The following is a 21,613-nucleotide window of genomic DNA, read 5'->3' as shown; positions in this document are numbered from 1 at the left end:
TGCAACAGAGAAAAGTGATCTCTGAAGATAGCTGAATAAAAAGTGACCACTGCCAACAAAAACAAAAGTTATTATTATACTGACAACTCCTAATTAATAGAAAAACAGCAAGGAAGGTTCGATTTTTGTCTTTGATATGGATTCTGTTGTCATTGCAATAGAATTAATTGGTTTAGATCGAGACAGAAAACAAAGCATTAAGATTCATCAAATATACCCGAGCACTCCCAATGATTGACACATTCACAAATTTTAACCAGACACTTTATGAGACTTCTCTGCAGTGCTATAATTATATTTTAAGTCTTTAAAGAAAGCAATGAATCATTTCAGCTTTGAAGTTTGAGATTCAGTGTCCAAGAGTTTGAACAGTAGTAGGAACTAAAAGTGTCTGTACGTCTTGCAATAAATGTAACAAATAGCCATTTATTTACAAGGAAAAATACTTAGAACAAATCTTATCTTAGCAACATTGCCTTAGGAGAGTTTCACTGTAGGCTGAGGTACAAGAAGAGCAAAATGCTGACTTGGATTTATCGATGTGCAATTTGTTCTGACCTTGTTCCCAATCTTCTGGTCCTTAGCCCCATGAAGACAGAACGAATCAGTTTGCCAAAGGAAGCTGCATTGACAGGATCAAGCTTCTGTTCTTGACAATGCCGCAGGTAATGGTTGTAGAGGGAGCTCCGGGGGAGACTAACTCCTTCAGCAGTCTCATAATTATCAAGAAGCCACTGAAGCTGTGTTGAACAAAAAGGATATGTCACTCATCCGTGCTGTAAAATTAGCCTTAACCAAGCTTCAGCTAACTAAAATAACATTTGTGAAGAATTACATGATAAACACTGACGGTATTGACTGGACCTGCATTAGCATGCATTTTCCGTAAAGCCCACTTTTAGCAAGCTTTAAATTACATTAGAAATGTGAAATGAGGTACACACTCAGATGTTTTCACATTGCATGGGAAAATTAAGATGACTGACTGCAACCACTTCAAAATGTCAAGAACCTCCAAGGGACTCCATCATGTTTAAACGGGGGCTGACCTATGATGACAGTCACAGCAAAAACCCAGTATAGTAACATTTGTCTTTTAGGATCTACAGTGGCATGCAAAAGTTTGGGCACCCCTGGTCAAAATTTCTGTTACTGTGAATAGCTAAGTGAGTAGAAGATGAACTGATTTCCAAAAGTCATAAAGTTAAAGATGAAACATTCTTTTCAACATTTTAAGCAAGATTAGTGTACTATTTTTTTTTGTACAATTTTAGAGTGGAAAAAAGGAAAGGAGCACCATGTAAAAGTTTGGGCACACCAAGAGATTTGAGCTCTCAGATAACTGTTACCACGGTCTCAGACCTTAATTAGCTTGTTACGGCTATGGCTTGTTCACAGTCATCATTAGGAAGGGCCAGGTGATGCAAATTTCAAAGCTTTATAAATACCCTGACTCCTCAAACCTTGTCCCAATAATTAACAGCCATGGGCTCCTCTAAGCAGCTGCTTAGCACTCTGAAAATTAAAATAATTGATGCCCACAAAGCAGGAAAAGGCTCTTAGAAGATAGCAAAGCGTTTTCAGTTAGCTGCTTCCCCAATTCGTAATGTAATTAAGAAATGGCAGTTAACAGGAATGGTAGAGATCAAGTTGAGGTCTGGAAGATCAAGAAAACTTTCTGAGAGAACTGCTCGTAGGATTGCTAGAAAGGCAAATCAAAACTCCCATTTGACTGCAATAGACCTTCAGGAAGATTTAGCAGACTCCAGAGTGGTGGTGCACTGTTCTACTGTGCAGCGACACCTGCACAAATATGACCTTCATGGAAGAGTCATCAGAAGAAAACCTTTCCTGCGCCCTCACCACAAAATTCAGTGTCAGAAGTTTGCAAAGGAACATCTAAACAAGCCTGGTGCATCTTGGAAACAAGTCCGGTGGACTGATGAAGTTAAAATAGAACTTTTTGGCCGCAATGAGCAAAGGTATGTTTGGAGAAAAAAAGGGTGCAGAATTTCATGAAAAGAATACCTCTCCAACTGTTAAGCATGGGGGTGAATCGATCATACTTTGGGCTTGTGTTGCAGCCAGTGGCATGGGGAACATTTCACTGGTAGAGGGAAGAATGAATTCAATTAAATACCAGCAAATTCTGGAAGCAAACATCACACCGTCTGTAAAAAAGCTGAAGATGAAAAGAAGATGGCTTCTACAACAGGATAATGATCCTAAACGCACCTCAAAATCCACAATGGACTACCTCAAGGGATGCAAGCTGAAGGTTTTGCCATGGCCCTCACAGTCCCCCAACCTAAACATCATTGAAAATCTGTGGATAGACCTCAAAAGAGCAGTGCATGCAAGACGGCCCAAGAATCTCACAGAACAAGAAGCCTTTTGCAAGGAAGAATGGGCGAAAATCCCCCAAACTGGCTACAGAAAGCGTTTACAAGCTGTGATACTTGCCAAAGGGGTTGTTACTAAGTACTGACTACGCAGGGTGCCCAAACTTTTGCTTCCAGCCCTTTTCCTTTTTTGTTATTTTGAAACCGTAAAAGATGGAAATAAAAAAGTTTTCTTTCTTAAAATATGAAAGAAATGTGTCATCTTTAACTTTATGCCTTTTGGAAATCAGTTCATCTTTTACTCGCTTAGCTATTCACAGTAACAGAAATTTTGACCAGGGGTGCCCAGACTTTTGCATGCCACTGTATGTATTATGCAGTCAATGGCCTTTATTATCAAACTCAAATCTTCCTGAAATAAAAGCTAAAATTCTATTTGCCTTCATAACTGCTTGTTATAGCTCCATGATAATCTTCAATGAATGGACCATCCAAGTACCTTTCAATCCCATCCAGTTATAAAATACTCTACTTGCTTTTTCTGCCAAAGTGGATGACCATACATTTTTCATCATTATATTCCATCAGCTACGCCCTTGCCCATTTACTTAACCTATCCACTTTTTCCTGAAACCTTGTTGCTTTGCCATGTAGCTTTGTATCATTAGCAAACTTTGCATTTGTTCTTATTATCACTGATATAGAAAATGAAACATGGGTGATAAACAAAAGTCCGAAGAAGACCAGGATAATAATTTACTGGCAGGTTTATAGGAAAACATTTGTTGATAGAGGTACTTACATGGCTGTTCAGCAGAGTGCTTTTATGAGCTGTGATTCCTTCTGATTTCTGGAGGTTCTCAATTGCCATTTCAATCTAGTGGAGCAAATAGAGTCATAGTCACAGAAAAGAACAGCACAGAAACAGGTCATTTAGGCCATCTGGTCTATGCCAAGCCATTTAAACTGCCTACTTCCATTGACCTGACCCAGACCATAGCCCTACCATCCATATACCTATCCAAACTTCTCTTAAACATTGAAATCAAGCTTGCGTGCACCGCTTGCACTGGCAGCTCATTCCACACTCTCACGAACCTGAGTGAACAAGTTTCCCTTATGTTTTCCTTGAACTTTTCACCTTTCACCCTTAACCCTTACCCATGACTGCTAGCTGTAGTCCCACCCAACCTCAGTGGAAAAGCCTGATTGCATTTACCCTATCTATACCCCTCATAATTTTGTATGCCTCTGTCAAATTTCTCTACAATCTTCTACATTCCAACAAATAAAGTTCTAACCTATTAAATCTTTCCTTATAACTTAGGTCCTCCAGTCCTTGCAATATTGTTGCAAATTTCCTCTGCACTCTTTCAACCTTATTTACATCTTTCCTGTAGGTAGGTGATCAAAAGTGCACATAATACTCCAAATTCGACCTCACCAATGTCTTATACAATTTCAACATAACATCCCATCTCCTGTACTCAATACTTTGATTTATGAAGGTCAATGTGCCAAAAGCTTTCCTTATGACTTATCTACCTGTGATGTCACTTTCAATGAATTATATGCCTGTATTCCCAGATCCCTTTGTTCTACTGCACTCTTCAGTGTCCTACTTTTCACTGTGTAAGACCTACCCAGGTTGGTCCTACTGACGTGCAACACCTCGCACTTGTCTGTATTAAATTCCATCTGCCATTTCTCAGCCCAATTTTCCAGCTGGTCAGACCCTGCTGCAAGCCTTTACAGTCTTCCTCGCTGTCCACTCCACCACCAGTCTTGGTGTCATCTGTAAATTTGCTGATCAAGTTAACCACATTATCATCCAGATTGCTAATATAGATAACAAACAAAAGGATCCAGCACCAATTCCTGTGGCACACCACTAGTCGTAAGCCTCAAATCAGAGAGACAACCATCTACTACCACAAACAAGAGAAAATCTGCAGATGCTGGATATACAAGTAACACACACAAAATGCTGGAAGAACTCAGTAGGCCAGGCAGCATTGATGAAAAAGAGTACAGTTGATGTTTCGGGCCGAGATCCTTTCGAGCAGGACCCATTGAAGGGTCTCGGCCTGAATCACCAACTGTACACTTTTTCATAGATTCTGCCTGGTCTGCTGAGTTTCTCCAGCCTTTTGTGTGTGCTACATCTGCTACCACTCTCTGCTTCTCCCGCAAAGCCAGAGTCTAAGCCAATTTACTAACTCATCTTGAATGCTGAGCAACTGAATCTCTTGACCAACCTTGACAGGACCTTGTCAAAGCCTTGCTGAAGTCCAACATCCACTGCCTTTTCTTCATCAACTTCTCCTGGTTAGACATGACCTACTACACACAAAGTCAGGCTGACTATCCTTAATCAGTCCATATCTATCCAAATATTCATATATCCAGTCCCTTAGAATACCTTCCAATCACTTTCCCACTACTGATGTCAGGCTCAGGAAACTCTGTGTCCATCTCCTGAGTAAATACAGATGCAAAAAAATGCACTTACAATCTCCCCATGTCGTTTGGCTCCATGCATGGATTAATATTCTGATCTCCCAGGAATATTTTTGTCCTTTACAATCCTTTTGTTCTCAACATATCTGTAGAATCCCTTTGGATTCTCCTTCACTTTGTCTGCTAAGGCAGCTTCATGTCTTCTTCTAGCCTTCCTGATTTCTTTCTTGTGTTCTCTTGCACTTAAAGTCCATAAGCACCTCATTTGTTCCCACCTGCCTATATCTGCACTGCATCTATTTTAGTTCTTAACCAGGGCATCAACATCTCTTGAAAACCAATGCTCCCTACAACTGTTATCTTTACCTTTTATTTTGAAAGGCACATACAAGCTTTGTACTCTCAATATTTCACTGCTGTAGGCCTCCCACTTACCAAGGACACCTTTGCCAGAAAACACCCTGTCCCAATCCACAGTTGCCAGATCCTTTCCGGTACCATCCAAATCGGCCTTTCTCCAATTTAGAACCTCAACTCGCAGACCAGACCTATCTTTTTGCATATTTACATTGAAACCAATGCTAATATGATCAATGTAACATTTCAGATGAAACTGCACAAGCTGGTGGCGCAATGACATCAACGCCGGACTCCGGAACGAAGGTTTCCGGGTTCGCATCCAGTCGGAGCTGCGCCCGAGTACGCTTTCCATCCATGCCAGGTTGAGTGTCGAGATCGCAACTTGATCTCGTAAAATAAAACGGGAAAAAATACTGCGAAATGTCTGTGTGAGGAGTGGCGCGCCACACAGCCTCTCTCTCGCTCCGTGCCTTGTAAAGGCATGAAAAAGACATCGTCCCGCCAACATCATACGCACGCACACATGCACGCACAAACGCACACGCAGACGCACGCAGCACACGCCAAAAAAGAAACTGCACAAGATCAAAATAATTAAGTATACACTGTGACTTTTATCTAACAAAATGTGCTAACACAAGTAAAATTACCTTTTTTTATAACTATCCAGGATTGACAATAAACAAAATTCCTTCTCTGAGTGAAAATATAGGCATGATATAAAGCTGTATTAAAATTAAGGTCAGACAGTTAATTTGTCAGGATCCATAACATTTGATTTCCTGTAGCCCTCTGACTTGCATTCCAATAAACTTGTTTCAAACTGAGGTGCAACAGCAGATAGAGACTCATTTTTTGGTCTTCCATGTTTCTCATTAAAAGCAAGTATTTTTTATCACAACCAGCTGACCCCACTTTAAAAAGACCTGGGACATCCAGGCATAGTGGTTAGCATGATGCTATTACAGCTTCGGGTGTCGGAGTTCGGAGTTCAGTTCTGGTGTCCTCTGTAAGAAAGTTTGTATGTCCTTCCCATGAAGCATGCTGGCTTCCTCTGGGTGCTCCAGTTTCCTCCCACAGTCTAAAGTTATAGTTAGTAGGTTAATTGGTCATTGCAAATTGTCCCTTAATTAGGCTAGGGCAAAATCAGTGTGTTGCAGGGTGGTGCAGATCGGTGTACCGGAGGGGCTCGTTCCACACTGTATCGCTAAATAATTAAATAAGTGATGGTTGTTTGTTAAAGAATAGCATTTCCCTCAACGCGGCCTCCTTGTGTATTGATAGATAACCTTATGTAGAATGGGAGCAATATTTTGATTCTCAAAGACTTTAAGTAGCACATGGTCTACAAAAATAATCCGGTAAAGAGTGTTAGACCAAATACATACAATGTTTAATCACAAGGCTGCTGTTGTAATTAAATTATAGAGACATAACTGGCATTCTGGCTCTTTTTTCATCAATTTACATTCAGTTATGACATAGTTAAGTGATGTATTAGCTCATATCCAGTTCTTTAATTCTTCATCCCACCATGTCTATGCTGATCACCAAGTACCTATCAACACTAATTCCATTTACAAGAACTTGGTGCGTAGCCATTGGCAACTCAAGTTTCTTAAATGTTCTGAGAATCTCTGTCTCCATCACCCACTCAGGTGGTACATGCCAGATTTGATCCTCTGGGTAAAAAAAAATTCTTCCTCAAAACCCCTCTAAAATACAAGAAATTAGGTGCAAGGGTAGGAGACTGGACCTTTCAAACATGCACCACTATTCCATATGATCATGGTTGCTCTATGCTGGTCTCAACTCCTCTTCTGTGGAACTTCCTGGGATCTGAAGATGATGTATTTAAATACCCATAGTACTCGGACCAAGGTGGATGAACTCGTGGCACAATTAGAGATTGGTTGATATGACATTGTGGGCATCACTGAGTCGTGGCTGAAAGAAAGTTATAGTTGGGAGCTTCATATCGAAAGGACAGGGAGGAAGGCATAGGTGGTGGTGTGGCTCCATAAGACCATAAGACACAAGAGCAGAATTAGGCCATTCAGCCCATCGAGTCTGCTCTGCCATTCCATCACGGCTGATCTTGGATCCCACTCAACCCCATATACCTGCCTTCTCGCTATAAACTTTGATGCCCTGACCAATTTTAAAAAATTATCAGTTTAGGGAGCCTTGGTTAAGTAAAAAAGGAGGTGCATAGCAGGTATAGGCAGGGTAGAAACAAATAAAGTATTTGAGGAGTAAAAGAAATGCAACAGAACACTTAAGAAAGAAATCAGGAGGGCTAGAGGAAGCCACAAGGTTGCTCTAACAGACATGGTGACGGAGAATCCCAAGGATTCTACAAATATATTAAGAGCAAAAAGATAGCAAGGGACAAAATTGGTCCTCCGGAAGATCAGAATGGTAGTCTATTCGTGGAGCCAAAAGAAATAGGGAAGATCTTCAACGGATTTTTTTGGACCTGTACTTACATAGAATCTGTATAAGCGAGGCAAAGCAGCAATGAGCTCATGGACCCTAATCAGTTTGCAGGGGAGGAGGTGCTTGCTGTATTGAGGCAAATGCAGAAACTGCAGAGGGCCTAGCAGAGATACTTAAATCATTCACAGCAACAGGTGAGGTACTGGAGGATTAGAGGAGAGTCAATTTGTTCCACTATTTAAGACAGACTCTTAAGAATAAACCAGAAAATTATAGGCCGGTGAGCCTGACATTCGTAGTGGGAAAGTTACTGAAAGGTATTCTAAGGGACCAGATGTATGAATATTTGGATAGATAGAGACTGATTAGGGGCAATCAGCATGGCTTAGTGCATAGATCATACCTAACCAATCTTAAAGTTTGCTGAGGAAGTCATTAGGAAAGGTTGATGAAGGCAAGGCAGTGGATATTATCTACATGGACTTCAGGAAGGTATTTGATAAGTCCCACATGGGAGGTTGGTCAAGAAGGTTCAGTTGCTTGGCTTTCAAGATGAGGTAGTAAATTTGATTAGGCTTTGGTTTTTCAGGAGAAGCCAGAGAGTGGAGGTAGATAAATATAAACATTAGAAAGTCTGAAGGTGCTGGATCTCTTCTCGTTTATGATTATCTCTGACTGGAGACCTGTGACTAGTGGAATGGAACAAGTATCAGTGCTGGGTCCATTGTTGTTTGTCATCTATATCAACGATCGGGATGATAATGTGGTCAACTGGATCAGCAAATTTGCAAATGTCAGATCGCCGGTAGGTGGTAAACTCACCTCTGTCCTTCTGACCCTCAACACAGGAGCTGTGTCCCAAGCCCCCCCCCCCCACTCCCTGCACACCCATGACTGTGTTGCCACCCACAGTTCCAATCTGCTAATTAAATTTGCAGATGATACAACATTGATTGGCCTTATCTGAAATACTAATGAGGTAGTTTACAGAGAAGAAGTTATCACCCTAACACAGTGGTGTCAAGAAAGCAACCTCTCCCTCAATGTCGCAAATACTAAGGAGCTGGTTGTGGATCACAGGAGGAACAAAGACATGCTCACCCCTATTGACATCGATGGATTTGGGATTGAGAGGGTGAACAGCTTCAAGTTCCTCGGTATACACATCACTGAGGATCTCACTTGGTCTGAACATACTGGCTGTGTAGAGAAAAAAGCACGACAGTGCCTCTTTCACCTCAGGTGGTTGAAGAAGCTCAACATGAGTCCCTAAATCCTAAGGATTTTCTACAGGGGCACAATTGAGAGCATCCTGACTGGCCGTATCACTGCCTGATATGGGAACTGTACTTTCTTCACTTCTCCGTGGATTGTCACCTTGTCGTGGTGGAGAAGCTTGTGTGGTCCTGTGATCCCGAGAGCAATGCTGTCTGGAGCTATGCTCCTGATAGGGTCACCCATGGCGGTAAGGTTGAGGGTGAGGTCCCTGACAAAGAACAATCCAGCCAAGACCTCAACGGTGGAACAGGCGGACGAAGTTACTTCGAACTCAACGGCTGCGAAGGCCGATGAAGGCTGCAACAAATCCATCAGCTCCAATCGTCGTGGTTTCCATGCCATTGGAATCAGTTGGTTGATTTGTAAAGTATCATGTGCTTCTTGGAGTGCAACATCAAGTACACAATAAACAAATACACGCACAAGGCGTCTTCACTCTGTGGGCCACTTCTTCAGAATGAAGACCATCATCCTCGATCTCGAGGGATACCCACGACAACTTCCTTCAATCTCAGGGCTTTGCAAAGAGGAGTGCGGACAGCCCAGCGTACCTGTGAATGTGATCTTCCCAATATTCAGGTCATTTACAAAGACAGATGCATCTAAAGGGCTTGAAGGATCATTGGAGACCCAAGTCTCCCCAACCACAAACTGTTCCAGCTGCTACCATCTGGGAAATGGTACCACAGCATAAAAGCCAGGACCAACAAGCTCCAGGACAGCTTCTTTCACCAGGCCATCAGACTGATTAATTCACACTGACACAATGTATTTCTAAGCTATATTGACTGTTCTGTTGCATATCTTACTGTGCAATATCTTACTTATTTATTACAAATTACCATAATTTGCACATTGCAGGTTCAGACGGAGACGAACATAAAGCTAAAAAGCTCCTCACGTATATCAAGGATGTAAGAAATAAGGTCAATTCATTCATTCCTTCAATTCATTACACCAAGAGTGGGGGTGTAGCAATGGACTTGTAGTGGGATATGGACCAGCAAGAAAAATGGGCTGAAAAAAGGCAGATGGAAGTCAGCGAGGTCATTCACTTTGAGAGGACCAACCAGGGTAGATCTTACACAGTGAATGGTAGGGTACTGAGAAGTGTGGAAGAACAAAGGGATCTGGGAATACAGATCCATAATTTATTAAAAGTGGCATCACAGGTTGATAGGGTCGTAAAGAAAGCTTTTGGCACATTGGCCTTCATTAATCAAGGTATTGAGTACAGGAGTTGGGATGTTATGTTGAAGTTATATAAGGTGTTGGTGAGGCCTAATTTTGAGTATTGTGTGCAGTTTTGGTCACCTATCTACAGGAAAGATTTAAATAAGATTGGAAGAGTACAGAGAAAATTTACAAGGCTGTTGCAAGGACTGAGGACCTGAGTTATAAGGAAAAATTGGATAGGTTAGAACTTTATTCTGTAGAATGTAGAAGACTGAGGGAAGATATGATAGAGGTATACAAAATTATGAAGATAGGGTTAATGCAAATAGGTTTTTTCCACTGAGGTTGGGTAAGACTACAACTAAAGATCTTAGGTTAAGGGTGAAAGGTGAAATGTTTAAGGGGAACATGAGGGGAAACCTTTCACTCATAGTATGGCGTGAGTGTGGAATGAGCTGCCAGCGGAAGTGATGAATGTGATTTTGATTTCAACATTCAAGAGAAGTTTGGATAGGTACATGGATGGGAGGGGTACAAAGGGTGCAGGTTGATGGGACTAGGCACATTTTGGCACAGACTAGATGGGCCAAAAGGATTGTTTCTGTGCTGTATTTTTCTATGACTCTGAAGCCTCTGAAGGAGAGAAAAATCTCACTTAAGTTCTAAATTTGGCAGAGAGGTAATATAGGGACAGATTCACATACAGACAAGTTGTAACCTTAGAAACCATGAAGTGACCATCTTTAAGAAAGGACACCATGTATTAAGATAACATGACAGCATGAATAGAAAATGAGGTGGTCAAAATGGTCTTTAGACAAGAGAAATTTTAAATAATGACATGCCTGTTTTATAATTCTCTCTCTTGACATATCCATTTGCTAAAAGATGAGAATCAGGTAAAAACGCTAAAAGCCAAGTTAATTGCCGCGAAGCAATTAACAGGACCAGGCAAACAGATGTCAAATAAAATGTTCAAAGTTCAAAATAAATTTATTATGAAAGTACATATATGTCACCATATAGATTCATTTTCTTGTGGGCATTCACAGTAGATACAAAGAAACACAATACAATCAATGAAAAACTACAAAGACGAGATAAAGAATCAATGTACAAAAGACAGACTGTGCAAATACAATAAAAACAAATCACAATAATAAATAAGTAATAAATAATATTGAGAACATGAGTTGTAGGGTCTTTGAAAGTGAGTCCATAGGTGGTGAAATCAGTTCAGTGTTGACAAGCCAGCATACAGTCAAGAGTAATAACTGTTCCTGAACTTGGTGGTGTTGGATCTAAGGCTCCTGTACCTACTTCCTGATAGCAGCAGTGAGAAGTGAGCATGGCCTGGATGGTGGAGGTCTTTGATGACGGATGCTGTGGTCCTGTAACAGCACTCCTTGTAAATGTGCTCAGTGGAGGGGAAGACTTTTCCTATGATGGATTGGCCTGTATCCACTACTTTTTATAGGCTGGTCCATTCTTGGATATTGGTGTTTCATACCAGGCGGTGATGCAACTCATCAGGAGTTTGTCGAAGTTTCAGATGTCGAGCCAAATCTGAGTGAACTCCTAAGAAAGTAGAGGCGCTTCAATAATAATAAATGAATAAATAATACTGAGAACAAGAGCTGTAGAATCCTTGAAAGTGAGTCCATAGGGTGCAGAATAAGTTCAGAGTTGAGCTTAGTGAAGTAGTGCAGCTCAAAGTTCAAGGTAAATTTATTATCAATATATATATGTTGCTATATACTACCTTGCATGCATTCACAGTAGAACAAAGAAAGATAATCAAGTCAATGAAAAACTACACACAAACAAAATCTGACACTGCATATTAGAAGATAAACTGTATTAATCTAAAAAACATAATAATAAATAAATATTGAGAACCTACGACCATAAGATATGCGAGCAGAATTAGGCCATTTGGCCCATCGAGTTTGCTCCACCATTTCACCATGGCTGATCCAATTTTCCTCAGTCTCCATCTCCTGCCTTTTCACATTTCGCTTCATGCCCCAACCAATCAAGAAAAATTCATTTGGAGAGTCCTTGAAAGTTAGTCCATCCATTGTGGAATAAGTTCAGAGTCGAGGTGAGTGAAAGTATCTATGCTGGTTCAGAAGCCAGTGTGGAGTTAGGGTAATAGCCTCCTGAACCTGGTAGTGTGAGATCTAAGGCTCTTGTACCTCTTATCTGATGGCAATAGCAAGAAGAGAGCATGGCCTGGGTGGTGAGGGCCTTTGATAATCGATACTGCTTTCTTTTGGCAGTGCTCTTTGTGCATGTGCTCAATTATGGGGAGTGCTTTGTCTCGGTTGCAAAGGGCTGTATGTATCCACCACATCTGTAGGCTTTTCCACTCTTGGGCGTTTCCATACCAGGCATGTGGCAACCAGTCAGGATACTTTCCACTGTACATCTGCAGAAGTTTGTCAGAGTTTTAGATAACATGCAAACGTCAAAGAAAGTAGAGGTGCTATCGTGTCTTCTTTATGATGGCACTTACTTGCTGGCTCCAGGACAGTTCCTCTGATATGATAACACCAAACAATTTAAAGTTACTGACCCTCTTCACCACCGATCCCCTAATGAGGACTGGCTCATAGAGGTTGTTGTGCTGCTATTCAACCAGACTTTCAAACTCCATCCTGTATGTTGAACTGTAGACAACGAAGAGTGTTGTGGTGTATGAAACATAGAAAACCTACAGCACAATACAGGCCCTTTGACCCACAATGCTGTGCTGAACCACCGTCGCCAGCAGTCCATTCCATGCACTCACCATTCCCTGCGTAAAAAACTTACCCCGACATCTCCTCTGTACCTACTTCCAAGCACCTTAAAACTGTGCCCTCTTGTGTTAGCCATTTCAGCCCTGGGAAAAAGCCTCTGACTATCCACATGATCAATGCCTCTCATTATCTTATACACCTCTATCAGGTCACCTCTCATTCTCTGCTACTCCAAGGAGAAAAGGCAGAGTTCACTCAACCTATTCTCATATCCTTGTAAATCTCCTCTGTACCCTTTCTATGGTTTCCACATCCTTCCTGTAGTGAGGCAACCAGAACTGAGCACAGTACTCCAAGTGGGGTCTGACCAGGGTCCTAAATAGGTGTAATATTACCTCTTGGCTCTTAAACTCAATCCCACGGTTGATGAAGGCCAATGCACCGTGTTTCTTAACCACAGAGTCAACCTGCACAGCAGCTTTGAGTGTCCTATGGACTTGGACCCCAAGGTCCCTCTGATCTTCCACACTGCCAAGAGTTTTACCATTAATACTGTATTCTGCCATCATATATGCATCTTTATTCCAGAAAAAAAGTGAACAGCCAGTGAGATGGCACCTGCTGTTGACCTGTTGTGATGGCAGGCAAATTGGAGCAGATGCAGGTCACTCCTCAGGCAGTGCAATACATAAAAAAAACTACAAGTTACAATAACAAATATGAAAATCAATAAATACTGCAAAGTAGTGAGGCAGTGTTCAGAAATCTGATGGCAGAGGGGTAGAAGCTATTCCTAATATGTTAAGTGTGCATCTTCAGGTTCCCCTCCCTGATGGTAGTAATGGAAGAGGACATGTCCTGGATGGTGAAAGTCCTTGGTGATGAAGGCCACATCCTCAATTAAGCCAACCAGAATGGGGAATGAAAAAAGACAGGAGAGTGAGTAATTAGAGAAATTGATGTTCATTCCATCAGATTGGACACTACCAGGTGTTGCACCTCTAACCTGAATGTGCCCTCATCGTCCCAGTAGAGGAGGCCATGAACAGGCATGTCAGTGTGGGAATTGGGAATCAAATTTAAATGGATGTCCATTGGGAGATGCTGCTTCTTGCAGTGGACAGGGTAAAGGTGCTCGAAGAAGCAGTTCCCCAATCTTCATTGTGTCTCCATTCAGTTTCCATTGACGGTAATTTGTTCATTACAGCCAAAAAATATCTATTATTTATGTATTTCATGATTGCAAATTAATTAATGAAAATGTTCATTTTTTTTTACAAAAACAAATCAAGGTTCTTCTTCAAATAAATTATCTTCAGTCTTGGAACTTTAGAAGTAGAGTGCATAAGCTTGTTGGGCTGAAGGGCCTGTATTTGAGTTGTATTGCTCTCTGACTCTGCATTTTGGAACAAACAGGGAAAGGGCAGAAGAATGCGATTTTAAATGAGAATATTTTGAGAGAAAAAGCCTTTCACAGTTGCTAGAGTGGTCACTTTTGGAAAAGAATTCCAAGAGGTCTGTCTTTGAGGCATAAAAATTAAAAAGGTAAAGGCAATAGCACAGGGGATAGATAAGGAATAGATTGCATACAGGCATATGGTTAAACTAGAAAGAGTGCAAAAAAGATTTATACTAGGCTATTTCCTTATTCCCTGGAACATGGGAGAATGAGAGGCAGCCTTATAGAATTGTTTACAATTATGAGAGGCATAGATAAGGTGGGCAGTAACAGATTTTCTCCCCAGGGAGTCTAAAGCTCGGAGGATAGACTTTGAATGAGAAGGGAAAGACTTAAAAGGCACAAGGGGCAATCTTTTCCATGCAGAGGGTGGTGAATGAGCTGCCTGGGGAAGTGGTTGGGGAAGGCACAATAGTATCACTTAAGAAGCCCTTGGATAGCTACGTGGATGGGTAAGACTTAGAGAATAAGGGAAAAATGTAGGAATTTGGGACTAGCTGTTTGGGCACTGTGGTCAGTGTAGAGTCATTGGCCTGAATCCACGTTGTATTGCTCTACAACTCTACATTTTGGAACAAACAGGGAAAGGGCAGGAGAATGGGATTATAAAGGAGAATACTTAGAGAAAAAAACTTCCATGAAGATATTTACAGATGTAGTTGTTTTGAAGGCTGTCCAATCATTACCTATTCTCAAATAGCATAAATCAAAGTCCTAAAGTTATCTATGTGAGCATTATATGGGGTTCCTTCATTACCCGCCTACATGCTGACCAGATTTCAAACTCACTCCACCAAACACTTGGCAAATTCCTTAATGTGATTACCGAGGCTTCCAATGAGGTCACCTTTCTGTGTAATTCCACTTTAACTGAGTTAGCAAAATAGCAAAATCAGACACATCTCCTGACTTCCCATAATACTGTTAATGGGAGACTGAACTATCTCCTCATTCCACTTCAGCTGAGGGCATTGAGGAAAACAAGAATTTACAATCACTTCAATAAAACCAAGTTTGCTCACAGTTCCAGATGATGGACGAGTAGCATGAGACAGTGGATGCCTAGAACTGTCCATTGAACCTCCGTGGATGAGATATGTTCCAGCACTGCTCGAGATGATCTGACTTCCTCCCACCTCCATTGCAATGCCGACAGTTCCCACCATATTATGAGATGGCACCACAGTGGGTGAGGACACGACCGTAGTCACTTGAACAGCACTTCCCGGTGACTCAAAGTACGAGACTCCCGGATTCTGTGCATAGAGTTGGGTTTCTGGATACGAATATGCTGCACGTCTAGAAAACAACAAAAAAATATGGGTAATTACACAACCAGCTACAGGAAAGATGATTGAATGTGGGATGGGGGAAGTTGATTAAGGCAAAAGTGAAGTAGTCTAAGCCATTGAGTTAGTCACACTGTATGGTGGTTCACCATTCAGCCTACCACACCCTTGCCACAGTGATAAAGCAATATGAAAAGGTCCCTCTCAGATCCCCTCTAAATCTGTGTTTTATATAGCTCTGATATCGAGAGTAGTTTCCTGCAGTCGCCCTATCTATACCCCTCAAAATTTTATGAACCTTAATTATTTCCTTTCTTAACCTCCTTCACTCCAGGGAAAACAGACTAATCTCTCCTGTCTCTCCACAACAATGAACCATCCTTCTCAGGCAACATCCCAGTAAATTTCTGCACCTCTCTAGCGCTCATCACATTTCTTCTATGGTGTGGTGCCAGAAATGTACCCCAGTTGAGGTCTGACCAATATTTTATAAAGTTGAAGACGAAACACCTTCCTGTATATTCAGTGGCCCAAGTAATGAAAGCCTGTATCCAAGATATCTTCTAAACCACATTATCTACCATTATCTACCTATGCTACCACCTTCAAGGATTGCTGGACTAATGCACCAAGGTCCCTCTGTTCTACAATAAATCTTCCATTCCCAGTGTGTGTCCTAGCCTCATTAGTACTCCTAAAATACACCACATTTTTTAGGATTAAACTTATTTCACCAACAAACCAATATCATCCTGGAACATAAAGACTACCCTCTATACTATCAACAACTCTGCAAATCCCTTTATATCCACACCAAATCATTCACATATTTAACAAACAGCCAGAGTCCCGGCACTGATCCCTGTGCAACACCACTAGTCACAGGCATCCAATCACAGAACAACCCTCTACTGTCACATCTGATTCACAATGCCAAGATAGTTTACCATTTTGCCGAGGATCCAATGGGCCCTAACTTTTTGCAGTAGTCTCTCACATGGGACACCAACTGTACTGCACTTCAAAAAATTCAGTCACATTTGTCAGACAGGATCTGATTCTGACATAGTCATGCGGAATATCTCTGAATTTTTTGAAGAGGAAATGAAATGATTTGCTGTTTAAAATCATCATTAATCTTTTGCTCAGATTTTTTCCAATAACTTCCTAACATGCACCATGTTAGGCCCACAGGTCTGCAATTATCAAAGTTCAAAGTAAATTTTATTATCAAAGTACATAAATGTCACCATATACAATACTGAGATTATTTCCTGTGGGCATACTCGAAACATCGAAAGAAAAATAACCATAACAGAATCAATGAAAAACCACCCAATTAGAATGTTCAACCAGAGTGTAAAAGACAATAAACTGTGCAAATACAAAAAGATTAATAATAATAATAATAATAATAAATAAGCAATAAAAATCGAGAACATGAGATGAAGAGTCCTTGAAGGTGAGTCCATTGGTTGTGGAAACATTTCAGTGATGGGGCAAAAGAAGGTAAGTGAAGTTTTCCCATTTGGTTCAAGAGCCTGATGGTTGAGGGGTAGTAACTCTTCCTGAATCTGATGGTCTGAGTCTTGAGGTTATTGTACCTTCTTCTTGTTGGCAGCTGCAAGAAGAGAGCATGTCTTGATGATGGGGCTCCCTGATGATGAATGCTGCTTTCCTGTGACAGCATTTCATACAGATGTGCTCAGTGGTTAGGAGGGCTTTAACCATGACAAACTGGTCAGTATCCAGTACTTTTTAGGATTTCCCATTCAAGGGCATACCAGGCTGTGTGCAGCTTGTCAATATAACCATTATAGAATCAATGAAAAGACCATCAACTAGAGTATTCAACCAGACAGCAGAAGACTGTGCAAATGGTAGCATATTGGGGCAGCATGGTAGCACAGTAGTTAGCTCAACACTTTACAGTACCAGCAACCCGGGTTCAATTCCCACCACTGCCTGAAAGGAGTTTGTACGTTCTCCCTGTGACTGCGTGGTGCTCCAGTTTCTTCCCACTTTCCAAAGACATACTGGTTGGCAGGTTAATTGGTCACTGTAAAACGTCCCGTGATTAGGCTAGAATTAAATTGGGGGATTACCGGGCAGCATGACTCAAAAGGCCGGAAGGGCCTACTCCGCACTGTATGTCAATAAATTAAATATACATATACACATATATACACTCTTCTCTACACATCTATAGAAATTTGTCAAAGTTTTAGATGTCACGCTGAATCTCCACAAACTTTTAAGGAAATAGAGGCACTGCTGTGTTTTCTTCATAATTGTACTTAGGTGCTGGGCCCAGGACAGATCCTCTGACATTGTAACACCTGGGAATTTAAAGTTGCTGACCCTCTCCACCTCTGATCCTCCAATGAGGACCGGCTCATGGACCTCTGGTTTCCTTCTCCTGAAGTCTATAATCAGCTCCTTGGTCTTGCTGACAGAGAGTGAGAGGTTGTTGTTATGACATCACTCAGCCAGATATTTAATCTCACATCTATATGCTGGTTCATCACTGCCTTTGATTCTCCCTACGACAGTGGTTTCATCAGCAAACTTGAATACGGCATTGGAGTTGTACTTAGCTACAATGTCATGTGTAAAACGAGTAGAGCAGGGGCTAAGCACACAGCCTTGTGGCCCATCTGTGTTGATGGAGATGTTGCCAATCCAAACTGACTGGAGTCTGCAAGTGAGGAAATCGAGAATCCAGTTGCACAAGGAGGTATTGAGGGCAAGGTCTTGGAGCTTACTGATTAGTTTTGAGGGGATGAAGGTATCGTATGCTGAGCTGTAATTGATGAAGAGCATCCTGATGTATGCACCTTTGCTGTCCAGATGTCCCAAGGTTGAGTGAAGAACCTATGAGATGGCATCTGCTCTGGTAGGCAAATTGGAGCAGATCTAAGTCGCTTCTCAGGCAGGTGTTGATGTGTTTCACCATCAGCCTCTCAAAACACTTCATCACTGTGGATGTAAGTGCTATGGGCAATAGTCATTGAGACAGGTCACCACACTCTTCTTGGCCACTGATATAATCGAAGCCTGCTTGAAGCAGGTGGGTACCACACACTGCCAAAGCAAGAGGTTAAAGATCTCAGTGAACACACCGGCTAGCTGATCAACACAGGTCTTTTGTACTCGGCGAGGTACTTCATCTGGACCGGATACTTTTCGTGGGTTCACCCGCCTGAAGGCTGCTTGCACGTTGGCTTTAGAGAATTAAAACATAGGATCATTGGGGGATGGGGAGTTCTTGGCAGTTCCTCCATGCTTTGATGGTCAAAGTGAGTTTAGAAGGCATTGAGTTCATCTGAAAAGAAAGCCCTGCTGTCTCCTATGAGGTGATAGTTGTCAAGCCCTGCCACAGCTGTTGAACATCTTTCATTGATTCAAGACTCAAGATTCATTTATTATCAAAGGATGTATAAATCATACAATCTTAAAATTTGCTTGCTCACAGGTAGCCACAAAACAAGAAACCCGAAAGAACCCAATTAAAGAAAAAGTAGAATAAAAAAAACCAACACTGATGCAAAAGAGAAAGGAAAAAATACAAAACAAGCAGACAATTGAAGCAACAACAGTATTCTGAGCCAAAATTGAGTCCTCAGATTCGAACCCCGGAGCAGCCCCAAGTAGGCCCAAAGCCTCACATCAGTTCATCATATTAGCAGGCACAGAGCACAACCCCATGGAGATGACCATCGCGGAGAAAGAGCGTAATCGGCTCTCTCACTGAGCAACACCCTGACTTTTCAATCTACCTGAGCCAGCATGTAATTGACCCAACAATAGAATAGCTAAAGACATCACTCCCTGAAGAGAAAACTGAACATCACGGACAGCAAGTGAAATCGGCCCTCGTCTCCAATCTGGGCCAGCATTCAAGTTGTCTAAACAGCAAAATGTATCTTGCACCAGACCTAGACCACATTGCCCAGCAACTCATTCTGGGCCCAGATTCCATCGCCCAGCCCGAAGCCACTCTCAAGTTCTTCAAATCAGCTCAGCGCCCAGGGCAGTTAAATGAGTGTTGAAACTTCTCTGCCCAGGCCTCAACTGGGATGGCAGGACTTTCATATGAAGAAAGACTGGATGAACTAGGCTTATACTCGTTGGAATTTAGAAGATTGAGGGGTGATCTGATTGAAACGTATAAAATCCTAAAGGGATTGGACAGGCTAGATGCAGGAAGATTGTTCCCGATGTTGGGGAAGTCCAGAATGAGGGGTCACAGTTTGAGGATAAAGGGGAAGCCTTTTAGGACCGAGATTAGGAAAAACTTCTTCACACAGAGAGTGGTGAATCTGTGGAATTCTCTGCCACAGGAAACAGTTGAGGCCAGTTCATTGGCTATATTTAAGAGGGAGTTAGATATGGCCCTTGTGGCTAAAGGGATCAGGGGGTATGGAGGGAAGGCTGGTGCAGGGTTCTGAGTTGGATGATCAGCCATGATCATACTGAATGGCGGTGCAGGCTCGAAGGGCCGAATGGCCTACTCCTGCACCTATTTTCCATGTTTCTATGTTTCTTCTTTCACGCCCAGAGCAAACGAACCTCACTCCTAGGCCAGCTATAAGGGAATCAGAACTCCAACTGCAACAATTCTACAACAAACCATCTTGGCTCATTCTCCAAACTCGACCTACTATTGCTCATCCCTTCACTGTTTTTGGCGATAATTTAACATCATTTACCAGAAAAAAATGTATTTTTAGTGATGTTTTAAGTCAGATTTTTTATCTTTTTGACTATCAGAACCTGTCGCACAGGTTCGGTCAGCAGTGACATCTTAACCGGATTCAAGCTTGGTCTGAATTGCCACTTCACCTATCAGACTACTTGCTGCCCTTCTTTAAACGAGGAACTACATTTCCCATTCTGCAGTCATCTGATATCTCACTTGTGGACAGCAAAGATAGAAAAATTTCAGGCAGAGACACAGCAATGCCTTCTGTTGCCATTCCCCAACCCCCCCCCAGCAGCCTGGGATAAGTGTCATCCATCCCTGAGCATTTAGCACCTTTAAGCCACGGGTAGCACATCCTCATTTACGGGAACCTGCATGAGAAATTACAACTTCTCATTCACTAATTACTCCAACTACAGTTAGTTTCACTTGTGAATACCAATGAAAAAACTCATTTAGGAACTCATATGGTAGATCAACTGCATAGTGGGATTATTGATTGGGATGCGGTCAATTACATTATTGGTTCAAATTCTCTGTAATATATTTTAAAATGCACTTCTGTAGGAGCAACTCACAACACTCCACAATAGTACAAATAATTCTTTAAACATAACAATATTTGATTGTGTGCAAGTAAGATGAAATTTTCATTTAGACATTCACACATATATAGTGGTGGAAATATAATTAGTTTTGCCCCATCCTGCAATTCTGTTTGGTAGTAGAAAGATCTACAGTTATATTCAGCAATGTCTTTGATGCCCACAGATCCAATTAAAGCTATAAATAGACAGCATTTTATTTTTCTCTCCTAACAGAGAGAATAACACCAAGTTTACAATTTAGTTTAATTCAAATAATTTAAATAAAAGGAGTAAATGGAACCTCCAAGGAGACTAAGAAGGTAAGACCACTAACAAAATGATACCGAATTGTCACAGCTGATGGAGTTAAGAGCAAATGCTCAGACTGAACTTTCAGCAAAATTATCCAAGACTGTTATGTACCAATTAGAGAGGCAAAACCTCTGAAATAGTATCTTAAAAATTAAAGCGTAAGAAGAGAATAACTAAGGTATAGAAAGACAAGAGTGAATTAACACCTACTGCACTGTACAGTAAAAGAACCTTCCAAATGTGCCATATCCATTCAAGCAACACACATCAAAGTTGCTGGTGAACGCAGCAGGCCAGGCAGCATCTGTAGGAAGAGGTGCAGTCGACGTTTCAGGCTGTTTCAGGCCGTTAGTCCCGATGAAGGGTCTCGGCCTGAAACGTCGACTGCACCTCTTCCTACAGATGCTGCCTGGCCTGCTGCGTTCACCAGCAACTTTGATGTGTGTTGCTTGAATTTCCAGC

At 41.6% G+C, this 21,613-nt stretch overlaps 1 protein-coding gene across 4 annotated transcripts in view; it reads right to left on the bottom strand.

Moving 5' to 3' along the window:
- The window catches only part of rfx2 (regulatory factor X, 2 (influences HLA class II expression)), a 221,387-nt gene that overhangs the window by 83,324 nt on the left and 116,450 nt on the right, over positions 1–21,613 (bottom strand). For all 4 annotated transcript variants that reach the window (XM_072244689.1, XM_072244688.1, XM_072244691.1 and 1 more), the window contains 3 exons: positions 15,281–15,557; positions 3,145–3,219; positions 559–740 (listed from right to left, as the gene is read on the bottom strand). In XM_072244689.1, the coding sequence (XP_072100790.1) occupies positions 559–740; positions 3,145–3,219; positions 15,281–15,557 (534 nt within the window). The remainder of the gene's footprint in view (positions 1–558; positions 741–3,144; positions 3,220–15,280; positions 15,558–21,613) is intronic.

This window comes from Mobula birostris, chromosome 26 (genome assembly GCF_030028105.1).
Source record: "Mobula birostris isolate sMobBir1 chromosome 26, sMobBir1.hap1, whole genome shotgun sequence".
Taxonomy (NCBI): domain Eukaryota; kingdom Metazoa; phylum Chordata; class Chondrichthyes; order Myliobatiformes; family Myliobatidae; genus Mobula; species Mobula birostris.
This window is presented reverse-complemented; position numbering and strand designations above follow the sequence as displayed.